Source organism: Ornithodoros turicata, chromosome 2 (assembly GCF_037126465.1).
Source record: "Ornithodoros turicata isolate Travis chromosome 2, ASM3712646v1, whole genome shotgun sequence".
Taxonomy (NCBI): Eukaryota; Metazoa; Arthropoda; class Arachnida; order Ixodida; family Argasidae; genus Ornithodoros; species Ornithodoros turicata.
Genome location: NC_088202.1, coordinates 147,673,224 through 147,700,432, shown reverse-complemented (window position 1 = coordinate 147,700,432; position 27,209 = coordinate 147,673,224). Strand labels below are relative to the sequence as shown.

Here is a 27,209-nt window from a genome sequence, read left to right as displayed (position 1 = left end):
GCCATAATGAGATGTTACCTGCTGATACACTAATTCACATACTCAATCTACAGGTCCAGAAATGTGGACCAGAATGTGACGGCCTGCTCATCAGCTTTGCCTTCAAACTCCTCATCCTCCTGGTCGCCTCGTGGGCCCTCTTCTTCCGCAAGCCTCGAGCCACCATGCCACGCATCTTCATCCTACGTGCCATCGTCTTAGCTCTGGTCTTCGTCTTCATCTTCTCCTATTGGCTCTTCTATTGCGTGCGCGTCTTCGAAAAGCGCCACAGTGACTATGAGCTCACCTACCTGAGCATCGTGCAATTTGCTCTGTCGCTCGTGGACGCCTTACTCTTTGTGCACTACCTCGCGGTCATTCTGGTCGAGATTAGACAGATTCAGCCTCAGTACTACGTAAAGATTGTGCGCTCCCCCGACGGCCACAGTCGTGGCTACGTGCTGGGGCAGCTGAGTATTCAGCGCGCTTCCGTCTGGATACTGGAGCGTTACTATCGGGACTTCCCCATCTACAATCCGTACTTGGAGACGTTGCCGACGGCTAGGGCTCGAAAGCAACAACAAGCATACAAGGTGAGTAGCAGCGGCATAGCCAGAAATGTTTTTCGGGGCGTGGCAGAAAGACAAAAAAAAAATCTATCGTTGCTCCCACGTCGGAATTGGAATGGAATTGGGTTGCCAAGCCATTCCAGGAGTGGGAACTGACCATACCTTTTCATTCCGAGGGATTGAAAGCAGGGTGTCGAACCGCAAACAATACGGGTTCGGTTCGGGTTCGGGTTCGCGTTGCCTTGATTTCGTTCCGGTTCAGTTCCGGTTCGGCCATGCCAAAAATCGAACCGGTTCGCAAACCGGTTCTCAACCTCGAACCGGTTCACGAACCGGTTCAACGCTTCTATTTTATATGTTGCATAAAACTGCTTTTATCAGGAAATGCGTTGCTAATAGCGTACCACTGTTGTCTGCATTGACGTTTTTAGCGGTCAGGTACTCCCTTTAGCGAGAGAAAGGAGAAGTGGATGAAGCGGTCGTAGACCTGCTACTTTCTGTTCCTAAAATCTCTTTTTTCACACGCACAGTGCCAGCAAGATACACTTAAAGGAAGCCTAATAAGATGGACAGCGTAACATAGACGACGGTACTTGCCGGCAGACTGCATTCGCAGCGTGAATCGATCTGAAACCGTACGGAAGCATGTCGAAAATATGCTTGCCAGCCTTGCTCTGTCCGAGCTCACAGCAGTGTACTAGTTAATCCACAACACAAAGGCAAAGGCAAGACAAAGGCAACAGGCGACACAACTGCACTACCAATAAGCAGAACTGCATTTACTTTTCAAACCACGACCAATCAAACAGGCACTGTTCTGCGTACGCTGCTTCTCCACTTCTCATGTTTCTAACTTGTGTAATTTTTACTGCTCACATGTAAAGGGAAATGTTGGGAGCTTACTTAATCACATATTCGTCCTATAGAGCTACATAACTGGCCCACTCCATTCCTGTTTCATTCGTCCGCTTGGCGCCTCGTCTCTGAAGAGTAGACGCCGCAGCGCGTGCGCGGGGCGCTAGACACGGCGCTCACAAGGACAACTGCGCTTCAGCGTGTTAAAAAGACGCTGAGAGTATACTTACTATATGTCCTCGTTTGTCTGCTAGGTGATAATTTCCGAAATTCATGATGTGGACGTGTGATGATGATACCAATGTGTCTTCGTTCTGGGATTGAGAGGAACTCTTATGCTGACTTCTTTTATGTCCGAACCGTTTTGTTGCGAACCGGTTATCGCTATTATTTTTTACGGCTCTGCTCCGGTTCGGGTTCAACAGTGTCATGAAAATTTCGGTTCGGGTACGGTTCCGGCAAAATTAACGGTTCGGGTACGGTTTTCGGTTCGGGTTCGGTTCGGTTCGACACCCTGAGGAATGGAATTATCGCAAGTCTCCATTCTTCGGAATGGGAGACCCCATTCCGCAACTCTGCTACTAAATCTATGGTGCGCAAAATACACAGAGAAAGGTAAGGCACCAACACTTGGGGGGCCCCAAGTTGGACTACATTTATTACTCGGGCACAGCGAAGACCAGCTGACGCACATATTATGTACTTTTGTGCTAAAAGCTGAAAAAAGAACCTATCACGCAGGTGTACGACGTTGACGGCGTAAACTGCGACGGGAACAACACCCGCGGGACGGCGACGGTGGTTCCCACGGGACGGCGACCCAGCCACAACGATCGCTTCTACGAGGAACACGAGTACGAGCGGCGCGTCCGAAAAAGGAAGTCTAGGCTCGTATCAGCTGCCGAGGATGCCTTCACGCACATCAAGCGCATCCAGGACGAAAACGGTGGGTACCCCAGAATATTTGTGTTGGGAGAAGCTGGCCCCAGTGGTTCAGTCTCTAGAGTGCCATCCTACTGATCCCTAGGATGCCAAATTGTTGTACGCATGGTGAAACAGAAAACATATCTTCCTTTGCTGTTGTCAATACTGTTCACATCAACGAGAACTTCGTGTTGCACAACTATAGTATCTTCCATTAGGCTCGAGGAATCTGCTGAGGACGGTCGAGCTAAAACGACAAGTGTTTGGAGTCTTTGTGAAGTCTCTGGTGGACATTCTCAAGCAGCACAACATCTTGGCCCAATATTGGTCGGATATTTGCAATACCGGACCAATGTTGGGCCAACATTGGCCCTCTATTGCCAATATTGGACCAATATTGGGCAAAGATGTTGTGCTGCTTGGGTTATAGCTCCCTCCACACATTAATGTTTTCCTTTTTCTTTTTATATACATGCACGTATGCAAACACACACACACAAAAAAAAACTGTTTACTACTTTTTACACAGCAGCACCATGGTCGGGTGGGTTGAGGCGTCCCACTCATTGGTGGTAGGCAAGGTCATGCTGAAGACTAGGATGTGGTGGGTTCGAATATTACCCATGGCTGTGCTGTCTGAGGTTTTCCGAAGACTTTCCTGATGAATATCGGCAGAGGTTCCCCTGAAGTCGACCCAGGACGCATACTAACCCCCGTGTCCCCAACTCCTTCTTGCTGTCCTCTCTCCATCTATTCACAACCAGCGGCTTGGCGAGCATGTTAAGGCATGTTATGGAAAGGAGGGACACAACGCCCAAACGCTTTACCGTGACAACAGACCCAAACAACAGAATTGCAGGGCGCGCTCTCTCAGCTCCTTCCTTCTCTTTCCTCAACATTTTCCCCGACTGGCATTGTGATGATGCGCCTCCGAAAACGCCACCAGTCCCACTCCACTTCGCTTCGTGCTTCAACCAGTTTCCTGGGGACCTCCTGCTGGAAGTTCAACAGTGTCTTGATGAGCACGCTTGCGGTAGAGCCAATCTAAGTCGTAGAAAGACGTCGCTTGGCCCAAGCTTACCACATGTCCAGTACGCCTCACACAGCAGACACACCCGTCAATGCTCTGAAGCCGGTTGTAACAGACCAGGGGTGTACCGAGAAGGGGGCAAGGAGGGGGCCGTGCCCCACCCCTGGAACTCAAAAGTTCGCTTGTGAAAATAGTGCGCTTTTTAGTCATAGGTCGTAATGATTATTCTCAGATGTCATGATAGGAACCTCTGAACACATTGCACGACATCTGCCTCCAGAAAAAAATGTGGTAGGGGCTGGGGGTTTGCACTCTTGCCCCCCCCGGAGGCAGTTTGCCCCCTTGGTAAAAACGCCCATGGACGTCAAACGCCTTGGGAACGCCCATGTAACTCAATGTTATGGAAAGGAAGGACTCAACCCATCTATGTGCTGTCTGAGGTTTTCCCTAGGTTTTCCAAAGACTTTACAGACGACACCGTTTTTTTCTTCCCAAATGTCACTTCACTAGTCAGCTTTTGTTAGCTTATCTCAATTATCAAACTTATCACTTGTGTAACACCCCTGTCACGTGGGAAGTCTTCAATGATCATCGAAAGCAATGGTCATTGAAAATGCGTACACTTCCAGTAAGCGTGTCAACATCTCAAAGTGAATATGGTCCAGCAAGGGAACCATTGCTCCCTCACAGGTCCACACATTTTCAATGGCCATTGGTTTCAATTATCATTGAAGGCATCCAGTGTGACAGCCAGGGTATATAACTGTCTTATAGATGCTTTTGCACCAGAAAAATCCGAATCATCATCATCATCATCATAAAGGTCCGCACATTTTCAATGGCCATTGGTTTCAAATATCATTGACGACATCCAGTGTGGCAGCCTGGGTATAACACTGTCTTATAGATGCTTTTGCACCAGAAAAATCGAAATCATCATCATCATCATCATAAAGGTCCGCACATTTTCAATGGCCATTGGTGTCAATTATCATTGAAGACATCCAGTGTGACAGCCTGGGTCTAACACTGTCTCATAGATGCTTTTGCACCAGAGAAATCCAAATCATCATCATCATCATCATAACACTGTCTGCCACGAGGGCAAATAAACAGACGACGCTCCCCCTTCCAGGACCAGCCATTCCGATGGACCCAACGGAAGCTGCGCAGGCCATCTTCCCGTCCATGGCTCGTGCCCTGCAGAAGTATCTCCGGATCACCCGTCAGCAGCCCAGACACACCATGCAGGGGATACTGGACCACCTTGCCCAGTGCCTGCACTACGACCTCAGCCCCAGGGCCTTCCTGGAAAAATATCTACAGTCCAGCCCGGTGCTGCAGGACGACCGCGAAGTGCGCGAGGTTCAGACTTGGGCCCTGGTGTGCGACGTCCTGCTGTCGCGACCAATCAAGCCGGGGGTGTCGTTCCTCCTCCGCCAGGGCGACGTCTCATTGCTGGTGACCGTTCACGCCCTTCCCCACCTCAACGTCACCGAAGAGATTGTGGATCCAAAGTCTAATCGCTTTGTGCTGAGGCTCAACTCCGAAACGTCGGTTTGACGTTGGTGACGTGGGTGTAGTGTGCGGTGCAGAGTTGTGCGGTGGCATAAGGATCTTGTGCCTAACACCAATTCATTGTTCTGGGAGCCACAAACATTAGCTGCAGACATCACAGTGGGTCTGGGCTCTTGTGCTTCTTTCGAAGTCGTATTTACGAGGGACGTCTGAGGAGAAAGCAGCTTAGGCAAATCCTGAACTTGTTTGCAGCTAGGAGTCATCGGTGCCACTGGTGTAACCACAGAATACAGTTAGGAACTGACCTTTTTTTTTTCAGGTAAAACCTTATCCAATGAGAAACATATCTTCCTAATCAATTTGGTCTGGGTCGGTTAAGCTAGATTTTCCCCCAAAATTACTTTTTTTACGAACTCTGACACAAAACAAAGCCTTTACCAAAAACCTCCTTCTGTCAATCACAATAAATTATACTCTCGCTGTATAACGTTATACTTTGTAAAATGGAGCTTACACACAAGAAGCGTAGATTTTTTTACTGGTGCCATTAAAGCTCCATGGTATATCTTAACCATGATAAAGGAGATGTGGTCTGGTGTAACATTGACCAAAAGCATCTTATTACTAGTTTAGGCCAGTACATTAGTATCAACGGTACTATCCAACTTAACCGTGAATTAAACCCCGATTTAAAGAAAGCACCAAAATTTTGGCCCAATGCAGTCGGGTAACACAAAAATGGCTTGTGAAGCATGTTGGCCATTTCTAGAGACTTTCTTAAGACTAAGAATTTAGACCAATTTTATGGCTTCTAGATCTTGATGACTTTGTGAGACAACCAACCTCCCTGGACTTTCCTCTGTCTGCAGCTGCCCTCATCTGTTGCATCCCTGCCAGAATACAGTACAAGTGGTGACTGTGTCAGCAGTGATACATGTCCTTACAAGACATGCATTCACCTACATCTGAGGCGCGCAGATATATGCCTACAGCAGTTCATCTTATAGTGCCACGCGCATGGTGTTACTGACACCAGCACAAAAACTTATGTGCACCACGATGGCGAAACTGGAGTGAGTGACTTGGGCCAAGAAACATTTAGTACGTGTAATTATTGCTAGAGTAGTCTTAACAGTCGTGCTTTGTGTGTGTACAGTGTGACCGACACCCTTGTTCTTCATGCCTTTGTTGTTTTACAGAGTTCTCACAAATTCGCCAGAATCCACTGGAGGAAATTTAGAAGTGCTGTGCTTATCAGTGCCTTTGTCCTTGCTTTTCAAAATGGAATAGACACTATGCACAATTAGGACGTCAGCTGTCCTTAATCTTGCAAAGCATTCACTAAGCGTAAGAACCTGTCAAAAAACTTTCATAAAGAGAAAAGCCTGAGCTTGGGGCATGTGAGAGTCTCGTCGTCGTCCATAGAGTCGTTCACTCAAGCTCAAAGTTAGGTATGCATGCAAACGAAAGCTATGCAGTACTGTATTTACCCACATAATTAGTGCACGCCCACAATTAACGCGTCCCCAAACATTTATACTTTTTTCACATCACACACTGACTCAAGCAAAACTGCTGGCACGAACTGCACACCAAACAGGGCTGCACCCGTTACCAAAATATGGTATCGCAATACTGACGCTCGTTACTCAAGTAAAAAGTATCGAAATGCTGATATCGATAGTTTATTTTTGAAGTAATGGAGTACCGCTATCGTTAGTAAAAAATGTAACGCGATACTTTGCACGATACTCTTGTTGGAAGTACAAAGTAGATGCAACATCGAAATCTTGCTTACATGAACACCCCATTTGTATAATAGCAAATTAGGAGAAGACAGTTTTTTTTTTTTTTTTGCAGCAAAAGGACAGCATATTTATTATGTAGCTTTGCTTGACTTTTATCAATGGCTGGTTCTCAAAGCTTTATTCTGTCATCCTAGCAGGCTGTGGTCTCTCCGGCAGCTGACAGAGGCCAATATGAAGATTGCGTTAGTGTCATATATACTGTGAAGTCCACTGACCAAGGAAACCTATCCGAAGTTAACAAGCACAGTATACTGGGTGTTTCAGTTAAATCCCCGGGCTAAATAATTCTAAAGCAAGGTGCTGTCTGCATTAAAATGATTACTACCTGTTTTTGGGAACTTCATAGGACACCTTTTAAAGAAAAATCTGTCACCAAAGCTGGTCATTTGTTGCAGTAATTAATTGGTTTCGGTTTACATAATTTTGTCGATGTCCGGTAACTTCGATACCGGAAAAAGTATTGATTACGGTAACAGCGTTATGCACAACACTACACTGCAAATGTGCACCAGGGTTGCAAAAAGTAGCGCTTTGTGTGAAGGAATCAGAAAGTCTGATTTATTTAGTTTAAATCAGTTTTCCGTCCAGTCTTTTTGGTCGAACCACAAGAACCATGCTTGCGAAAATTTGTGCAGTAAACGATGATAAGACTGACAGAACAGGGGCTGCTAATGTACAGTCGACTGCACTGTTAGGGTGCCAAAACGAATATAAATAGCTCTCGATAAATCGGAACAGTTGAGCTGCTGCATAACACTAGGAATGCTCAATGCTAAAAGGAATGTTAGGAACGCTACAGGTCAGCTACATGCAATATGTCAAAAGCTTTTCCATGCATTTGACAGGCTGCAGTTTTAGCCAATAGCATTATGCTATCCTGATCCAGCACAATCTCAGCATCTGAGACAAAAGGAGATTGAGCCAATGAAGTGATATAAATTAATTCTTCTTAATGATTCTACCTTGGTGAAGTGATATACCCAGACAACGACCACGTCTTTGATGAGTTGCCTCCTTACTTGACTAGCTGTGTGTACTCTCTTCTGTTCACTTCTTCTCAGCATTCGCCTAGTCTCAGCATTGTTGAAGCAACGTTGACTTAAAAAAATATTTGTAAGCCTGTGCTGCCGCTTCCGTCCAAATCGTGGAGTGATTTTTTTCGACTAAAGCTGCTATTTAGGTTCCGATCTAAATCATTGTAGAAAACGGTGATTTAAATTACAATTACAATCAACGACTGAAATCGTTCCACCCTGATGGGCACACCATAGTGTAAGGCAAGTTTTTCTCACGTAAATGATGCACTTCCTGTGCACCACTTTCTTTTCGGGCACAAAATATCACGTTAATTATGTGCGTAAATATGGCACATTTTCAAACAAATTATGCTGCCCAAAATTCGGTACGTATTGGATGAACAGTTGTCTTCAGCTGGCATTATTGGTTCCCAGAAGCAGGGGTCCTAAGGGTCCCTGGTCCTGGACCTCCTATTGGTCCTAAGAGTCAGCCCACAGGAATGGTGTCTCAGAGTGGTGGACATGTCTGCTGTACAGTCTGCTATCATGTTTTCACATATCTAAGATACTCAACGGAGATGAGAGTGAGATGAGGTATCATATTTTTTGGTAGATAGGACATGCAGGAATATGGAACACAGTCATTTTGTCCCACAACATTGATACATACAGTCTGCATGCACTGCCTCAATACTAATGTGCATCTCTTCATTTCATAATGAAAGCAGGCAATAGTCAGGATATCCATTTTGAACCAGAAAGGGCCGTTTTATTCGGGTCCATAAAATTCTCAAAGCAATGCTGTGCCAACCATGCGTCTGACGATAGCATACATATATCTTCTGACGTACTGCAGTGTTTATTTAAGTCTCTTCATATCCTATTTTGAAGAGCCTCATCTCTTGAAATCACATTTGTAACGATATACGGAGAAGTTATAATAATACCAGCTGTACTGGACAGAAGCTTTAAGTAAATATTATAGATTCGGGAACGTGCCTAAAACCTGGAACATGATGTAGTGCAGCGTACACGATGACACAGATGTATTTACTATGACACTTGTAAATGCATCATTTTAAAGATTATCAGCGCATTTGCAACAAACGTTGACTTGCGGTTTCATGACGATCCCAGTTTCCTGCCATTGTGAACAAGACAGAGTGTATATGTGTTTGTATAGATGTTCCCATATATTTATTGAGGTGCTGTAGAAAGTATGCATCACTGTGCAAAATGTCACCTGCAGCTCGGAAGGTCAGAAATATAAGCCTCGTGTGTGTACCAGAGTGGGGTACACACTTTTCTGATACGTAGCGTGTTGTTATTACCAGGTATGTGACCTCATATTGAAGGTTTTGCAGCGTGTCACATTTGTTCCATATGGATGGCGGAAAAGAATAAAACAAATAGGATCCAAGGATACATACGAGGATACTTGTAAAACTTTTACTATTTCTATCTCTTCACGAAATCCAGTCATTCCTCACTGCCCGACACTGCAGTATTCCATGACTGTCGCGTGAATCACCGTAGTAGTTGACTCGGGGTTAAATTGGGGCAGAACAGTTCAAACAGCACATGACTGTACTATTGCTATCGCCCTAGTAATAGGAATTGTCAGTTGCTATATGACCCTACTGTGGAAGTAATGCATAGTAAAAAGAACGCTTTATAATGTCTAGAATCGAAGTTATTAGATGAATGTACGTTTGTGGAGCGTAAGCGCCATGATAGGCGAACAAAGAATGGAAAGTAGGAACTATAGCTTGTGTCGTATATGAATCAAAATGGCAGCGTTTTGAAGTTTAAGAGATATACGGGTTCTCTGTCACCGCGTGTGTTCTGAAACTAAAAAAAAAAGCTGCCGCGATACGACCAGACCCTGGGCCACGTCTCTGTTCGTGGCCCGCTCGGACTCCTTTCATCATCGATACCGTCGACCAGCTGGCCCGCGTTTATGCCATTCTATCATTTACATACCTTGTCGTCTGCAGGGTTCGTAAGCCGTTCTTACTTTTGTCATCGAAGGCTATGCTTCCGAAGCAAAGGGGGAAACAAAAACAAGGCACACTTCACACAACTCAAAAGACAACTGGGATTGGATTGGATTCCGAACGTTTCTGATAATTCACTAAGTCCGCTAACTTTAGCGGCGGCGCCCTACATAGGAGCCGTGATGGATGGATGGGGGAAGGACGCTTGTTGAGGGAAGGGAACAGCCTCTCTCACGAACTTTTTGCCATCCCCACTATGGTGGACTAAATCTCGTATTTTCAGAATCCTACCCGAAGTTATACGTTACTGAAATCTTCTTCTCTGACTTTACATTCCTGCAAAATGTTTCGTCTCTACGTGACGCGAGAGCTAGAGAAAATAGATCTATCCCTGTTTGTAAACAAATGACATCACAGTAAAGTCCCTTTTACATCATAGCAGAGCCATTTATAGGGAGAGTTTGGCAATTCTTTGATCTTTTGCCGCCTCGTGGGTGGAGCCTATTTTGACGTCAGAGTCGTCGTTGCACCGCCCAAAAAGCCTGTATCCAAGCAGAATCCACTTATCAGCCATGTGGTGCGCGCCATATTGATGCTGTCCGTCAGCTTTGTTGTCGCAATGAATGCAATCTACAGGGATAACCGGCTTATGATCCACAGCCGCCTGTGATAAGGGGGGCTTTGTTGCCAAACTGAAAGAGTTCAAGGACGAAGGGCTTTCGAAGGACAATGTACGCACGTGTCTTCCCGCCTTGCATCGTAAACAACGATCAGCATCAATATGGCGTCGGCGACCTGCTGACAACGGGACAACAATAGAGTACGGCGAGGGAGGTGGCTTAGCCGTGACGTCGCATGACGCGCCTCAAGTTAGGCTCCTCCTAATGGCCAAACTCTCCCTATAAACGGCTCTGCGCAGCGCGTGCGTGGGGCGCTAGCCGCGGCGCTCACAAGGACAACTGCGCTTCAACGTATTAAAAAGACGCTGAAAGTATACTTACTATAAGCTCTCGTTTGACTGCTAGGTGAAAATTTCCGAAATTCATGATGACATGGACGCGTGATGATGATACCAATGTGTCTTCGTTCGGGGAACGCTTATGCTTCTTTTATGTCCGAACCGTTTCGTTGCGAACTGGTTACCGCTACTATTTTTTACGGTTCTGCACCAGATCGGGCTCAACAGTGTCATGAAAATTCCGGTTCGGTTCGACACCCTGGTTCTAACAGCTAGAAGAACACGAGGGGTCGGATTCCTGCAGTAAGGTTGTACCGGTCCTGGGTGAAATTTCTTACATATTTCGTTCGCGTATTTTTCTGTCAAGGGGTCGGATATTTCGCGGAACTTTAAATTCGCGAAAAAAAGAGCGCTGGCGAATTTCGCTAAAATTACTACTTATACGGTATTTCAGGTGCCTTTTTTTTCTCGTATCATCATCATCATCATCATCATCATCAGGTGCCTAGAACGCAACGTGGTGATAAGTGGGCATGTGGTGATGTATGCATGAACGGACATGCTTTCAGACATATGTCGGCACAGTTCCCTTAGAAGTCGGCCCAGGACGCACATTCCCCCAGGGCGTGAGTCGTGACGTTGCCCACATACGTGAGGCCGACAACGGCAAGCCCTATCACCACCACCACCACCACCACGGAAGGAAGTTAGTCCTGTTATGATGTTTTTTACATAGCATTGTTTCTTAACACTCGCAACAGCTAAATGAATTACATATTTGGATATTGCGAGCACGTTCTTTTATGGGGCATGATAATTGAGAACTGCTGCGGGAGCTGTTTAGTGTCCCTTTAAGCAAAGAAAGGAAAGACGGAGAACGTCTTTCGACATCCCTTCTAAATTGTTATACCTTTCTAAAGTTAATACATAATGCACGCTGCTCAACAAGACAATAGGTACCTACTGTCAGTTCGGAGACCGCGTTGACGTTTATCAAAGTCGCGTAAATGCAACGTGTGTTTGTTCGTTTCTCGGCTACCATCTGTGACTTAGTGCGCGTTCCTGTTTTCGTGGCGCGGAGTACCGTGACAGAAAATTGCCAAGTGGTAATACGAGGTACGTTATCTTTTGGTTTTTGGAGTTATATTTCAAACTATGATATTCGTATACACAGGGCTTAGAAGGGTTAAAGGGAGACTTCGGAATGATTCGAAAAAAAAATTAAATGAGCATCGTATCGAACACGGACCGCTTCCTTGATGCCGAATACAACATCCGCATTCATTTTGTGCGAGTAATTAATTCGTAAATGATGACAATACGAAACCGAAACTAACATGCAAAGCGCACAGCGGTTCGCCCGGAGAAAGACACTGTGACGTCACCCGGCATTGTCGTCTGCTACGAAGCTCGCATTCTTCCATGCAGAATGACGTCGGCAGTGTTGCTTTCAGCGCCCTCTTGCTTCCCAGAGGCGAAGCGCTTATTGTGCGAGTAATTAATTCGTAAATGATGACAATACCAAACCGAAACCAACATGCAAAGGGCACAGCGGTTCGCCCGGAGAAAGATACTGTGACGTCACCCGACATTGTCGTCTGCTACGAAGCTCGCATTCTTCCATGCAGAATGACGTCGGCAGTGTTGCTTTCAGCGCCCTCTTGCTTCCCAGAGGCGACGCGCTTATTGTGCGAGTAATTAATTCGTAAATGATGACAATACGAAACCGAAACTAACATGCAAAGCGCACAGCGGTTCGCCCGGAGAAAGACACTGTGACGTCACCCGGCATTGTCGTCTGCTACGAAGCTCGCATTCTTCCATGCAGAATGACGTCGGCAGTGTTGCTTTCAGCGCCCTCTTGCTTCCCAGAGGCGAAGCGCTTATTGTGCGAGTAATTAATTCGTAAATGATGACAATACGAAACCGAAACCAACATGCAAAGCGCACAGCGGTTCGCCCGGAGGAAGACACTGTGACGTCACCCGGCATTGTCGTCTGCTACGAAGCTCGCATCCTTCCATGCAGAATGACGTCGGCAGTGTTGCTTTCAGCGCCCTCTTGCTTCCCAGAGGCGAAGCGCTTATTGTGCAAGTAATTAATTCGTAAATGATGACAATACGAAACCGAAACCAACATGCAAAGCGCACAGCGGTTCGCCCGGAGGAAGACACTGTGACGTCACCCGGCATTGTCGTCTGCTACGAAGCTCGCATTCTTCCATGCAGAATGACGTCGGCAGTGTTGCTTTCAGCGCCCTCTTGCTTCCCAGAGGCGAAGCGCTTGTTGTGCGAGTAATTAATTCGTAAATGATGACAATACCAAACCCAAAACCAACATGCAAAGCGCACAGCGGTTCGCCCGGAGAAAGATACTGTGACGTCACCCGCCATTGTCGTCTGCTACGAAGCTCGCATTCTTCCATGCAGAATGACGTCGGCAGTGTTGCTTTCAGCGCCCTCTTGCTTCACAGAGGCGAAGCGCTTAATTCGTAATAATTCGTTCGAATGAAATCTGCGCACTTTATGGGAACGTGATATTTCGTACGTATGTTCCTGACACCGCAAAGGTTACTGCTATGTCACAGTCGCTGTGGCGATTTTGATGTGGAGTCCCACTTTAAAAGGAAGGGCGGCGTCTACCCCGTCCCCCGTCTACCCCGTCTACCGTCTACTCCGTCCGCATTCGAGCAAGTATATAGAAGCGTTGTTTTCGCCTCACTCCTCTTTTCCTTCAACGCCGCGATCCCGGGTGGCGCGAACACCGCCTAGAAGATAAGGCCTCCCCAACATCTCCTCGCTCTTGCGATACCTCAGCCTATACTCGGATGGTTTCTTTCCAATGGGTGCGTTAAGTCGCGGCCCTTGAGCCCCAAAGGGAGTTACGCTGTCTAACCGACACCACCTAGATAGAGATAGACGGCTTACTCGTCGACGTATGACGTAACAACTATAAGAATCAGCCAATCAGGATCGTGTTCTGAACGGCGGTGGCCAATCACGAACGGGCTTTCAGTGGTCGTGGCCATGACGACGAACCACTGTCGTCTGCGAGTAGTGGTTGAACGTCCCCGCGTACTAAATGGGGGAAAAAAAAAAACTTGGAAATAAAGCGCAAAACGGTCCCATATCTTTCTCGCATATACCCCATATCTCGCACATCTCCCATATCTTTCTCGCGCATATGGTCCCATATCTAACTAATTTTCTGAAAAGCGTGTCGCACTTTGTCTACATATTCAGGCCTATAGGCCTATAGGCTCCAAGTAAGCTGCAATCATTTGCGAGTTCTTGAACTCGCAGAACGGCGATACGCAGTAGCAGACCAATAGGCGATTTCAGATATTGCCCTTGTGCTCCGCACGAGGGCCCTCCATCGCCCAAGTGAGGGAGGGCACCGCCGTAGCCAATGGGGCTTTCCGAGTTGTGAGGCAAGATAGACCAAGGGAAAGGGGTAAAGAAAGGTGTTAACGCTGGTGATGGACCCGATGTCCCTGGCTATCTGCCAAACTCAAAATAAGATTCAGGAATACGGCATTTGGATAACACACAGACAGTTTACTGACACTCTGGTATGATACATACAATGAAATACAATAAAGATATACCTAGCAATTTGGGTGATGAAGGGCCGAATGAGCTAAAGCGAGGATCCAACAGACTAACGACGTATGGTGATGAACGTCGTACAATGAAAGAACTCAGAACAGCACGTGGCGCGCGCTTATAAGCATGTAGCGGCGCCACTGCTGGCTTATGACGATGACGGTGAGGCCGAATTGAACAGTTTGGCTCTCACACGCCCACCTCTAACAAAAAGATGAAATGTCCTCATTTCGTTATTACACTGAGGAAAAATGAAACGCTACAATAGCGGTAATGCAGAAATTTAACAGTTTAAAATCGAAGCTGTTCTGAAACAGGATAAAAAAAACAAAAGAACATGATTCATGCCAGGGCCCTTGGCAGAAGCATGCAGCATCTTTTGTCCTGAAATGCAGAACAACCTAGATTTAAGAGAGTTTAATAATCCACCCTCAAATGAAGTAGTAGAATCTCCTGGTTCTAAACACATTGTGAATTTGATAACATTGAAGAAGAAAGTTCGTAGTTCAAAGTTCGTAGTACATGATATAGCACAGCATAGCATGAGTAGCATTGTGACATGCAGTACATACACAGTCTTGCCATGTCTTGCCACATGTCTTGCCAGTCTTGCCATGTGACACAACTTCTTCCGGATCCATCGTCCCAATCCTTGGCCGCACCACGAAGCTTACTCTTTGCAATGGCTAAGGCGGTATAATCGTCCCAACCGTACTGGATACGTAACACCTCAATTGATGAAAGCCATGCACGAAAATCATCGTTGGGCCGGCCATAAAAGAACTTCAATGTCTGACTAAGGTCGGGGGTGGTTACTATCCTCTGTGGTGTGGAAACCACCTGTTTGAAAATCTCAGCTAACTGATCGATGGTGATCGGAGCAGAGGAACTCGCGGTAGGTGTCTTCTTACTTGATTTGTTCATTGATGAGACTTGTTCATCCTGATGTTCGTCTTCGGATGATTCGCATTCTTCCGATGTTTGGTATTCCTCGTTGTCTTTGGTGGGAATAGCACTCGTAGATGCATGTTTCCTCCTTTCGTCGTCTTCCATGATGAGAATTGCTGCTTGACGAGGATCAGCGTTCTCTGGGAGTGTGAGATTACGTAAGACGCACTCTTCAAACAACTCTTGTGCTGGACGCAAAAGAAGTCTCAACACCTTTGGACTGTCCATGAAAGCACAAACTCAAAGACGATACTTGTTAAGACACTACGAAAAACCGAGAGATGGAAAAATACTGAACCAAGCTCCAGAAAGGTGTTACCAGCAGAACCTAACATCGAATGTCGCGTTCGAAATTGCGAACAGCTGAAAAATGCACAAATGCAACGAAAAAACTGAAGACGCAATTAATGCGTGACAAAAAGAGAACTAGATGTTACGAAGGGATAGAACTGTTGCAATCCGATAGAAAATTGCAATCCAATGCGTTCGAATGACGAGACTAAGCCTAAATCGAACAAGCCTTTCGTACTACGTCAAAAGCATAAGACTTCGAAGTCGAAGTACTTGCAAAAATTAATACAGTATCAACCAGAAGTGAAAAATCTGAAGAAATCACTTGCCGTATCCTGTCGACTGCGCCATGTGAGGCAAGATAGACCAAGGGAAAGGGGTAAAGAAAGGTGTTAACGCTGGTGATGGACCCGATGTCCCTGGCTATCTGCCAAACTCAAAATAAGATTCAGGAATACGGCATTTGGATAACACACAGACAGTTTACTGACACTCTGGTATGATACATACAATGAAATACAATAAAGATATACCTAGCAATTTGGGTGATGAAGGGCCGAATGAGCTAAAGCGAGGATCCAACAGACTAACGACGTATGGTGATGAACGTCGTACAATGAAAGAACTCAGAACAGCACGTGGCGCGCGCTTATAAGCATGTAGCGGCGCCACTGCTGGCTTATGACGATGACGGTGAGGCCGAATTGAACAGTTTGGCTCTCACAGAGTGGAGTAACAGGGAGAAGTGATATGCGCAGAACGCTCGGATACTTCCAGAGCGTATAGGAAACAATCCAAGCACACACGATTATAGTGGACAAAACAAAACCACCCACCGGAAGCAACACAACTTGGATTGGATTGGATTGGATAGAATACCAAGGATGCCAAAAAGGAACTGGCCAGGTCCCCCAAACTCACCTCGGAAAAGCGTGCAACGAAGAAGGCCGCCACTAGATACCCCACTGTTGCCGTTCCGGATCACTTCAGCGCGCTAAGTTTAGCGGCAAAATGTTTTTGTTGTTTCTGCGAATGAATCTAGTCTTTATATGTCCAAATAAAACGCGTATAACAACTTTCTGTGTCGTGTTTCACTTTTTGGTCCCGTTTTTAAACGTGTTGAGCGATCGGAAGGATCTAGTGCACGGCTGCGTGCATCACATAGCGTACCTGTCGTACCAGTCCCTGCTGGCGCAGTCGTCCATTTCTCCTTCGGTGACTTGGCCTGACTTGGATTGTGCTTCAACTGGATATTTAGCGCGCTACAATCCAACGCGAGCCAACGTCTGGTAACAATGGGGTATCTAAGGGCGGCTTCCGGCATTGCACGCATCGGGATACGAACAAATACATGGGAAAATGGCGACCTTGGGGGACCTGGAACTGGCGTTCACGCGTTGAAAGGAGGCTAGTTCCATCTCAAATCGAACAATCCGGTACACTTGATATCTCGAATGAACGGCAAAAAAATATATGTTGAAGCCATCGGTGAGTTAGGAGAAATAAACGCTTTCCGAATTCTCTGCGCTGCGCGGTTCGGGAAGTAGGAGAGGAGGAAAAAACTGCCTCTCATAAGACGATGTCGTCGCGCGCAGGTTTGAGCGTTCGCTACAAGGCTATTTCTTGTCGCATTATAGAAATTTCTTGATCTGGCTTTAGACCACTTAGGGCACAATGGGATCCTGCGTTGGCAGTGCTGTCTCAGTTTTTGTTTTTATACAAAAAAATACCAAAGTTGACTCAAAGTGCCGAAAAGCACCATATTCACTGCAACTTTGCGGACGATGTACAAAACGGATAATATTGAGCTTTATACCGTTTAATTTGTCATTCATAGGGCTATCGAATGATGTATCATTTGTTGCTCTACTCTGTAAGGAACGTAAGCGATACCTCTTTTAGTAGCACCATACCACCGAAAAATGACGAATTTCGGAAGCCTTTATCTAAAAAACCCCACCAAAAACTTTCCTCGAAAATTTTATATGTTGTAGGTAGCTCCTTAGACTATGCACAGAAGCAAAATCAAAATTCGGACTTGATCGGTAGGCGCACTGTGAATTTTTTGCCAGCCCTATACGCAGAGCGCATTCAAGCGGAGGCACCGTGTCCCGCGTGTTGCAAAATCGAATTTTCCAAAGGGACTTTCAACTTCTGTCTTCATATAAAAAGTAATTGCTGTCATTTGAAACCATTCTGAGGTTTCAAGGCTTCCTTTTCAATGTTCTGAGCGTTTGCGTTCATAAGAATGGTGTAATCGCTGAATCTAGATTGTGGAGCAACCAGATGTGCTCGCAGTTTTTGCGGGATGTCACACATGTATTGCAAGTGCTGGGAGCAAGGGAAGAACATAATGATTTTACATCTTTGTAAGAGGCATATCTGTTCAGGTTTATTCAAAACAAGCATATTTACTGTACGCATTATGGCAGGAGGGACGCAGTGACTTCCAGTATTCTTTGAAACATTTCCTTTCCTACGGCCTCATGACCTCCGAGGGGGGAAATTGCACTGAAGAAAAATGTTGTAGTGTCATACGGACACACTCAAGGCTAATTCATGGTGCCTTTTGTGAACCTTGCCGAAACAGCCCGACCGGCGCCGCTGTCCAATATGTCATTCGGTTCGACATGCTGCGACCATGGGAAGGTCCTGATCGCATTTACTCCCTGAAGACACCTTGCGCAAAGTTTCGCTTACACACAGAAGACGCTTCACTCACTTCTCGACTACAGAAGTGCACGGAGTGCCCTTATACAGAGTGTGCGACGACATCTGCATTACTGTAGTGTGTCGTCCTGGTATCACACCTACCTCAATGACCTCTTCGTTGTACAGTGCTGATCGTGTGGATTTCGCTGACTACCGCCTCATACACAAGAAAAAAGTGCTATAGACAAAGGATTTTCGCTTTGCTTCGGAGATCGGCGTAGCTGTCATAAAGACTGTGGTTCCAGCAGATCAAGCCGAAGGCGTAACAGAAGTGGGTCAACTATGCAGAAGCTGCTTCAAGTACTTCACAGCAAAGGTGGCTGAATCACAACACGCAGCAATGTTGCCCACATTTGAAAGAAAATCTAACAAGAACCTGCCATCAAAAGTAACATTAAGGAAAGTGGCTTCCACAACGGATTAAAGCAGTTCATGACACGAGCACTCTCATCCACCCAGAATGCTCTGCATAACTTACGTTACCTTCTTACCTTCGTCACCTTGTCTTCTTCGCTGTCAAGTTCTTGTTATTCTGTGTACTGTAAATATGCTTCGATATGATCACCGTGGACAAATATACCTCTTATAAAGACGCAAAAGTATTCTAAAGCATTCTGTTCTTGACGGGCTCCCAGCACTTGGAATGCATGTGTGTCATCCCGCAAAAAATGTGAGCACATATGGTTGCTCCACAATCTACATTCAGCGAGTACAACACTATTATGAATGCAAGCGCTCAGAGCGGTTTCAAATGATAGCAATTACTTTTTATGTGAAGACAGAAGTTGAAAGACCCTTTGGAAAATTCGATTTTGCAACGCGCGGGACACGGTGCCAAGGCTTGAATGCGCTCTGCGTATAGGGCTGGCAAAAAATTCACAGTGCGCCTACCGATAAAGTCCGACTTTTGATTTTTCTTCTGTGCATAGTCTAAGGAACTACCTACAACATATAAAATTTTCGAGGCAAGTTTTTGGTGGGGTTTTTTAGATAAAGGCTTCCGAAATTCGTCATTTTTCGGTAGTATGGTGTTACTGAAAGAGGTATTGCTTACGTTCCTGACAGAGTAGAGCAACAAATTATACATCATTCGATAACCACATGAATGACAAATTAAACGGCATAAAGCTCAATATTATCCGTTTTGTACATCGTCCGCAAAGTTGCAGTGAATATGGTGCTTTTCGGCACTTTGAGTCAACTTTGGTATTTTTTTGTATAAAAACAAAAACTGAGACAGCACTGCCAACGCAGGATCCCATTGTGCCCTAAGTGGTCTAAAGCCAGATCAAGAAATTTCTATAATGCGACAAGAAATAGCCTTGTAGCGAACGCTCAAACCCGCGCGCGACGACATCGTCTTATGAGAGGCAGTTTTTTCCTCCTCTCCTACTTCCCGAACCGCGCAGCGCAGAGAATTCGGAAAGCGTTTATTTCTCCTAACTCACCGATGGCTTCAACATATATTTTTTTCCCGTTCATTCGAGACATCAAGTGTACCGGATTGTTCGATTTGAGATGGAACTAGCCAGGACGTGGCCGTACCTATCGTATCGGTCATGGCGGCTCGTAGGCTTCGACGGTGAGAGGAGAGGATATATCCCCTCCGTACAAGTCCTTGTTTTTTTATTTTAAAAAAATTGTTAACGCCGCGAAGCAACTGTGTCTATGAGCGGCGTACAGACGTGGACAGGTGGAGAGAGGACAGCATGAAGGAGTGGGGGACTGGGGGTAAAGCGATCATCCTAACCACTACGCCACGGGAGCTGGTACAAGTCCTTTTGCTTTCTCCTATTAGAGTCTCTCTCCCAGCATTTCCTCTAACCTTTCTCCTTATAATTTGTATGGATCCATGAAAGGAGGCCACAAGGCTACCGGTAACTGGAACAACAAGAATAAATAAATGCGAATAAAACGTGTAGTGTTTCTCGGCAAAGTTCACCACGCACATGTTGTGATCCTCGCGCGACGCCGTTTCTACGGTACAATTGCGTTGCTTCTATACACAATGCAATTACCGACGTCCGACTTTTAAACGACTTCAAGGAATTATCAGTTGAATAGTGTGATAGGAAGCATACAGGAAACAGACTTGTTTTTGGGATCGACGTTCGCATTATAAAGGTACTTGTAGCAGCCTACACAAGATTGGGTTCTGCACCTGCTGCAACGATCTTCAAGGTATGAGAATAATACCTTTATTGGTGTACGTTGCTTACTGCAAGCACGCGTGTTTCACAGGTTAAGCGTTTGCAAATTGCATAATCAATTGAAACATGAAAAGTAGTGGCACTGACAAAACGTTTTACTGATTAAACGGTGTAGCTGATGTGCGCTTGATGTTTCGATGTTTTTGTTTCGCGTCAGCGCCACGGAGCGATTGTAGCTTCGACAGAGGTGTGTGTTGATGCCATTATACCCGCGCTATATCTTGGTTTGCGGATAGAAATGTAACGTTTTCAAACAGCGCGGGTATAGTGCGGATAAACGTTTTATCTCAAAATAAGCATTAGTGATTGTCTCAACATGCCCCAGGTGGACACACAACTGAGAGCACGCGACCAACCCAAAATGGCGTCGATGTGGGTCATCTTTTGCATTGCTGTGCCTCTAACTGCATTTTATTGGACAATTGTGGATGACACAATGGTTTGCATGCTGAGACAACAACTTTAACAGCAATAATAATTTTATTTAAATGATGATAAGTTGGGAGTTACATCGTTAAGGTGATATTCCCCGTGCTCTGCGTCTTTTTATGAGAGTCCTGTCCCATCGCGAAGTTGTGGCGGAGAGATTTCAACGTCTTTGTGACCGCTTATTCACAAATCACAGCTAAAACGTATTGTTGATCACGGCAACTGAAAGCATTCAATTGACCTCTCCCTGTTTATAAACAAATGACGTCATACTGTTCGACAGCGCCACCAATTTGGTAGACTTGAACTACACGCTCGAAGCTAGGGGCGAACAAGGTCGCGCCCGAAAGCCACGGTCCTAAGGGGATTACGATCGTCCCTGGAAGTGACGCGACCTTCGGTCCTTTCATCTTTCATCGTTGATTTCTTAGGCAATTTGAGGCTTTGTTTGTATCTGTCCCTTCTATGTTGTTCCGGCCTCAGAACATCAGTTTATCTCTTGTTCAACAGGTGCCGCTTGCGTCAGTTTCCGTCGTATGAATGTGTGTATGAATGTGTGTATGAGTGAGCAAAAATGTAAGAGTGAAAGGAGGGTGAGTGAGAGTGAGTGGCTGGTTTGTCGTCCCTTCAGATGACGCACCCCGAAAGTCGCTGGAGAGGCGTGTTAGCTTAGCTCAATTGGTAGAGCCCTGGACCGACAATCCAGAAGATGTGGGTTCGATCCCTACAGCTGGCTAACCTTTTCAGTGACTTTCATCTTTCATCGTTTTTTTCGGTCCTACTTTTCTTTCAATAGGAGGCAGCGAACAAGTGCCCATTCGTGGAACCCAGCCCTCGCCTTCGGATTTGTTTTGGTTTCAGTTTGTCTACCAACGTCATGGTGACGTTTCTCTGGTAGAGGTCTATTAAAGGTGAACGAAGGACGGGCAACCGAACTGGTTGGACGTTGGCGTGTATCTATACATTCACGGTGTGGCGACATGTTTCTCGGGGACGGATAATGCGTCCTAGGGCGACTTCATAGGGAATCGCTGACATTTGCCTTAGAGCGTCCGAGGGAAAACAGGGAAAACAGCACAGCCAGTGCCGGGATTCGAGCACATGTCATCTTCCAAGTCTCAACGTGAAAATTGCCGCGAAATGAACACGCGAATTCGCTATGGATTTACTTCCTTCTGCCTTTGAACGATATCTGGAACGACTAAACGCAGAAACCGTAGAAAACAACGGCATCGACACGTTCCAACAAAGGTCTGTGGTCGACGAATATAGCAACAGTGGTGCGCGTCACTCGCTCTGTTCGCGTCCCACGTGTTTTGTTCGGTCGTCTGGCGGGCGTTTTTTTTAGCAAGGCCACTGCGTGCACATAACGTTATAACGCTGAGAAAACGTTCCATGCGGGGACACATCGCAATGGACCATTTCCGACAACGCGTATGCGCATGCCCAGCCCTTGAGTCCGCCATCTTTGAGCGGAAAACATCGCCATGGACCCACCTGCGGGCGACTGTTATGTTCATTGTGGGGAGATAATCGGTTTCAAGGTTACGCGGACGTTTGAGGTCTGGTAATGAGTAGAATGCTCTTTCACCTCTTTCCGCATTCTTCTTCCAACCTTCTCTTACTACTTTCCCACGCAATGTACGTGCCAGTTCGTAAAGCGTCACCATTATTGGGGGGAAAGACACGACGTTCGACATTCCGCCGCCAGGGGCGACGCGAATATGGAAAAGGTCCATTGTGCTGGTCGATCTCCATCCCCATTTCCACTTATGCCCACAAGCCTAGGAATCTACTGGAATGTAACAGAGTGACCACTTTCATTCGCCTTCTAGTACAGTGTAAAACATTTCGGCTGCCGTTTACAGAGAAAGCTCTGGAAGAAAACGCCCTGAGCACTTTATAGTGGCTGACGGAACTTCTGTTCGTACCATGAAGAAGACCAAGAGACCCGGACACAGAAGACGACACACGTAGGTTCTCAGACACAGCAATAATTTCTTGGTTCATCTCGACTTAAAAGCTAAAAATCTACGAAGAATCTTGCTGTGTCTGAGAACCTACGAGTGTCGTCTTCTGTGTCCGTGTCTCTAGGTCTTCTTCATGGTACGAACAGAAGTTCTGTCAGCCACTATAGAGCGCTCAGGGCGTGGGTCCTCAGACACAGAAAGATTCTTCGAAGATTTTTAGCTTTTAAGTTGAGATGAACCAAGAAATTATTGCTGTGTCGGAGAACCTACGTGTGTCGTCCCTTCTGTGTCCGTGTCTCTCGGTCTTCTTCATGGGTCTATACCAGCTAGCCTGCACCCTTTCCCTTGTTTCTGTTCGTACACTTTACAGAAATATTGTGAAAGCAGCATACAGATGTGTTTTTGCTAACAGCGCGTTTATGCGGAAATGTCCGGGTATGTAATACGCTTACGGACCTCTGTATTACAAGTCCGCCGAAGCCGGCTTAGAACGACAACAGCTTGATTAGGCTTAGGCGTGATCAGGGTTCGCCTGCCCGTTATCAGAACACAACATCGTATTTTATCTAGGCCATTTCCTCATTCATCATCATTTGTTGTTGTCTGGTCCATATGCGTAGTGGGCTTTAGGGGGAATTGTGTCTAAAAAGTATAACGTGGACTCGACCCCGCTTACAAAACTCTCTCAGCATGAGCTTGGAACGGCGGCCAGCGAGAGGGCCCGCGTACCCAAGCCTGCCGTTCGCATTTGTTTAAAAAAATACAAGATTAATTCCAGATGTCTCTCTGTTTCTCCAGATGTTATTTGCAAGTTGGGGACTTGTTCCCGTTTGTCTTGTCCTGATCGTGGGAAATGCTCACGCAAACGAAGCCACCAGCAGGTACGATTATTATAATATCCGGTAGTAATTAATTCAACGTCCAGTTTTCTGATATAATGTATTGTCCAGCAATATCCAGTCATGCATTATTTAGTAAAAGTATGGTGTCCTGGGTACAGTGGTCATGTAACTCTTCTCTGAATATGCCTCTTGGGGCATCACACACTTATTATAATCGTTAACGAAACGGTAAAAGCCTCACTGCGAGGGTACCAAATGGAAGACACACACAGTGGTACCCTCGCGATGGGGTTCTTACCACTTTTTAAAGATTTTAATATGAGACACCAAACAGCCCGAATTTTAAGGCTTTTCAGCACATTTATATCTAGTACAGGGGCTCCATCACAGGGGGAAGGGGGACCATTGCCCCCTCGCTTCAGTAAGTGACCATTGCCGTTGCAACACAATCACAAATTACGATTCTTTTTTTCTCTCTCCAGAAGCGTAGGGTTTCTGAGTCAAGACAGCGCCACTGGGCCGTTATTTTATGGGTTGCAAGACTTTTTGGCGTGTTAGGAGGGTGATGAGAAAATCCGTGACCAGGGGCAAACCACTTATTGCATGCTGGAAAACCTTCTCCTTTCTTGGATATGATTAACCACGCTATTTACAGAGCGACGTGGTCGCAGCAGGATTCCTCGGAACCACCATCTACTATGGATTAGAGTATTGACTTCTTATTGATGCAGTACATATAGTTCAGTTCAGCAAAATTCACTCATAATGGCTGTGACGGTCATCATTCATCATCACATCATCACGTCATAGGGTATGGTGTGATGCTGAGTAATGAGTTGCGGATATGATGTTGAAGTTGATATTGAGTGATGACATAACAGCATTGCATCCATCCAGCACCGTGTTTCGGAGATTTTCTGCAGGGGGTAAGGGGCTCAGGTTCCCGAAATTATCTGCAGTTCTTCCCTGTGGCACGTTGCCACTAAGTGCAATCGAACTCATCGTACATGTAATATACCCCTGTCATACTGCAGGCTGAATGGCATTCCCAGCGAATGACAGTCACACCGAATGTCATTCGTTTGTCTTGCATCCAGCTACACGAAGAAACAGAATGTCATTCGCAAATCTCATTTTTTGTCTTTTACAAATCAATCAATTAATCATTCGCAAATGACGTCACTGTCGATAATTAAGACACCAGGGATGAACATATGAAGTATTACGTTAGTTATATTTTTATTTAGGTTTCTCGAAACTAGCGAAACATTGGATTATTTCACAAAATCGCTGCGTCAACGACGACACTTAGTTGGCTATGTGCCACAAGCAAAGACAACTAAGAAGCCTGTCTGCACCGCACTTGGCAACATGGCGACTGGGAACCAGGGTAGTTCTCTGAAAAACAGTGTTAAGCCTTCCTTCCTTGATGTCAAAAGTTGTCAAATTCGTGATAAAATGTTGGAGTACAACCTTTCATTCGCCTTTCATTTCTTCGAACGGTTTATCGTTGTTGTACACTCTTAAAAATGAACTTCACCGCACAGCACGCTCCTAGCCAACCATAATCTGAAATGACACCGTTGTCTGCCCTGATTTGTTGAAAACGGGAGGCGTACGCCTTTTCTGTGACAATTATGAACAGCATAAGTGTCACAAAAAAGGCGTACGCCTCCCGTTTTCAACAAATCAGGGCAGACAACGCTATCATTCGAGATGATGGTTGGCTAGGAGCGTTCTATGCGGTGAAGTTCATTTTTAAGAGTGTACTTGTTACCTCTCTTCTGCGAGGGTACACTCAGAACTTCACCGCATAGCAGGTAGTGCGCCAATCATTGCCGCGAACGATTCGAGGAGATTGATTCGAGGAGAGAGAGGGAGGCGTACGCCTTTTTGTTGCAATTACCATATACCCCAATTGCCACAGAATGGCGTACGCCCCCTTCTCTCCTCAAATCGCAAGCGATAACCCTATCATTCGTGGCAATGGTTGGCGCTCAGCGTGCTGTGCGCTGAAGCTCTGTTTTTAGAGTGTACGGTGCGAGAGGGAAAAGTATTGCCATTTGGGCTCACCGTGTGACACGAAACGAAACGAATGCCATTCAGTGCGAATGTCATTCGCTGGGAATGACATTCAATTTGCAGTGTGACTGGGGTGTAACTTAGTGCTGCCAACGGAATAATCTTTAGACCATCCTGGAGAAAAGTTTTCACCCAGGGCCTGCGAATGGAATTCGTCATCAGCGTCGTTTCCGTATAACCGCTTTCGGGGTCTCCATCAGAGCTGCCTCGCTGCGTTATGTTTAATCTCGTCGATGACCTGAAATATCGTCCTTCTCAAGCACACATTTTTAGCTTTGGGAAGAGCCAGCAGTCACAGGTAGAAGGGTCTGGAGTAGAGCCCTGCGCGGATGATGTTTTTGGCATCCGCATCCGACCCGCATCCGCGCACACGTTACCGCATCCGATCCGCATCCGCACCATACACAACAGTTTACATCCGCATCCGATCCGCTGAGCAAAACGCACCATCCGCATCCGATCCGCAAAGATCCGCATGTTTCGAAAGACGCGTAAAGACCGCCGGAAGCATGTTGGTATAATTTCGGATGCCTCCATGCTGACACGGAAGGACTCAGTCATGACGACAAGCAAAGGTAAACCTTTCAACAAACGCGATATGGAGAGACTTCTGGAACGCGTGGAACGCTACCCCGTCGGCGCTCGCGCGGTTCGAGACGGCTGAATGCCTCATCTCCCGTCTTGGCGCCGTGCATGGTCAAAGGTGAACCAGAGCATGCGCTCGCTGTTTGGCTGTCAGCGCGCAATACAAATAAATTGCGGGTGGAAAAATCACAGCACGCGGTATATCCGCATCCGACCCGCTACCGACCCGCTGCCTTCGTATCCGCATCCGATTCGCATCCGACCTCGAGTCATCCGCATCCGATCCGCACACCGCAGAAAGTGCTAAATTTTCATCCGAATCCGCAAGTATATTGCGGATATCCGCGGATATTCGCTTCCATCCGCGGATGGTGCAGGGCTCTAGTCTGGAGCCATGCCATCTGGTAGATTAGGTGAATCAAGATGGAGCAGGAATCGCTGAGCCAGACGCGAAAGCAACGATATAACACAACGATGCGTGGGACCTATAATAATGAGTTTTAGTACACCGCTTTTTCAACGTCCCGGTACGTACGATACACGGTACGATATCACGATACGCGCTGATGCTGTTGGGGTTTTAGTGCACAGTGGAAGGAGACGGTATGATTAATTAATGTCGTAGCGCTCCCGCATGGCAAATCCCAAACCCTGAACCGTGAAGCTTTTCGATGTTACGGTGTTGAGGAGTTCCGTTATTGCAATCAGTTTCGTTGCATGCACGAAGGATTACTCGCAATCACCTTGGGCAACATAAAAACGCTACGGGAGTCCGAACCCCCATCTTGTTTCTAGCGTAATTGGCTTAGCCGCCTTCTTCTCCTCCTGTCCCCCATAACAGGGGACTTTATTCCTCGAAGAGCGAAGCCCCGATTGGGTCG

General features: G+C 46.2%; 1 protein-coding gene and 1 non-coding gene across 2 annotated transcripts in view; both read left to right on the top strand.

The window, feature by feature from the left end:
• The window catches only part of LOC135384243 (vang-like protein 2), a 90,735-nt gene extending 85,157 nt beyond the window's left edge, over positions 1 to 5,578 (top strand). Inside the window, exons 5-7 of the mRNA XM_064613453.1 lie at positions 54 to 572; positions 2,145 to 2,349; positions 4,493 to 5,578. Coding sequence (XP_064469523.1) covers positions 54 to 572; positions 2,145 to 2,349; positions 4,493 to 4,920 — 1,152 coding nt within the window. The 3' untranslated portion in view covers positions 4,921 to 5,578. The remainder of the gene's footprint in view (positions 1 to 53; positions 573 to 2,144; positions 2,350 to 4,492) is intronic.
• A 15,934-nt stretch (positions 5,579 to 21,512) lies between these two features.
• Trnav-gac (transfer RNA valine (anticodon GAC)) lies at positions 21,513 to 21,585 on the top strand. The gene has a single exon. It is a non-coding gene; the product is annotated as a tRNA-Val (tRNA).
• Positions 21,586 to 27,209: the final 5,624 nt, after the last annotated feature.